This window comes from Phaethon lepturus, unplaced genomic scaffold (genome assembly GCF_000687285.1).
Source record: "Phaethon lepturus isolate BGI_N335 unplaced genomic scaffold, ASM68728v1 scaffold42703, whole genome shotgun sequence".
Lineage (NCBI taxonomy): Eukaryota > Metazoa > Chordata > Aves > Phaethontiformes > Phaethontidae > Phaethon > Phaethon lepturus.
Window position 1 is genome coordinate 1 of NW_010530566.1, and position 1,424 is coordinate 1,424.

Below are 1,424 nucleotides of genomic sequence, written 5' to 3' on the forward strand. Positions count from 1 at the left end.
CTTCATTATCTCGTGCTCTCTGCCTCTGACCCAAGGCTAGCTGAGGCGTTTGGAGAAGGGCACTGGGCGAGCTCCTTGCAGAAGGGATGTTTTGGAGGGAGCTGGAGGTGGTGAGGGTGGGACCTTCCGTGCTGAGGTTGGGAACAGACCTGCTTCGGGGAGAGAGAAGAGGTCTGCACAGGCTGGGAGGGGGGGAGCATCTCGTGGAAGCATCTCCTAGCATGGCAGCACGGACCCCTCCAGCTCCGCTGGGGAGCTGACAGCTCCATGGCCTCTGGGGAAGGGACCGGGGGAAGATCTGCCACCCGGGAGGTGGAAAAATCGCAAGCGCTGGGTCAAGGCCATCACGGTGGGACATGGCAAAAGCAACGGCTTTGCATGCCTGTGGACAAGATACAGGTCCCAGCTCTCCACCCGCCGACCGCTCGTGAGCCCGTGGGCACCTCAGGCCCGGTGGGTCCCCGGGCAGGACCCCCCACCCAGGTGGGATGTGGCGTTTGGGTATTGCTGCACAGTGGGAAGGGGAGAGGGAGCCCCCCCTTTGGTGGTGTCCCCAGGGGGTAGTGCCACCCCAGGAGCCATGCAGAGTGCCCGGGCGTCCTGTGACACCCTCCTGGACCTGTGTCCCAGCGCATGCCCCCTCCCTCCTCGCCGGGCTCTCACCTTCTCCTGCAGGCGCTCCAGCATGGCCGCTAAATGGGCCTCGCGGTTCTCCTTGTTGGACTCCATCTTCTGCGCCAGCTTCTCTTTGGCCATTTTGATGAAGTTGTTGTTCTCCTCGATGGCCTTCTGGATGACCTCCCGCTCGTGCTCCCGCTTCTCCGCCAGATGCTTCAGCAGCTCAGCCTCCTGGTACTGCGTGGGCAAAGCGGACACGATGGCCATGTGGACCACGGGTTCCCTACCCTCCCAGCCAGGACCATGTCCTCCAAACTCAGCCACGTCCCCAAAGGTGGGTGCGCTTTGCTGAGCGCCCCAAGTACGAGGTTGCGCGTCCCCGTGGCACGTCCCCATGCTGCAGTGCCGGAGCCGCCGGACCTACCTTCCTCCTCTCCTCCGCCGCCTCCAGCTTCTTCTGGATCTCCTCCAGGGACGGGTCGCGCCGCCGGGGCAGGGAGGCGTTGAACTCGGGGATGCCGTCGAACGACGGGGGCTTCAGGATGACCTCGAAGGACTGCCCCGAAGTGCGCTTGTTGAGCTCGATGACTTCCATGTCGGAGATGACGCACCAAGTGAGGTCTACCGTGTCTGCTGGGAGAGGGGCGCGGGCTGACTGCCGGCGCAGGCGCAGCCCACCCCTTCGGGCAAACCGTCCTGTGGGGTCCCACACCTGCGGCCCACCCGATGTGCCACCACCTGCCCCGATCTCCGTGGGTTTCACCCAAATCCCTGCACCCCGAATGCACCCCGGTGCCGTGGGTTGG

The 1,424-nt window shown here is 64.6% G+C and overlaps 1 protein-coding gene across 1 annotated transcript; it reads right to left on the minus strand.

The window, feature by feature from the left end:
- Positions 1-5: 5 nt before the first annotated feature.
- On the minus strand, positions 6-1,314 carry STMN4 (stathmin-like 4; the record flags this gene model as incomplete). The annotated part of the gene is made up of 3 exons (XM_010284299.1): positions 6-149; positions 664-855; positions 1,043-1,314. Coding segments are annotated over 3 exons (608 nt in total), but the record flags the coding sequence as incomplete, so codon positions are not given.
- Between the last annotated feature and the right edge of the window lie 110 nt (positions 1,315-1,424).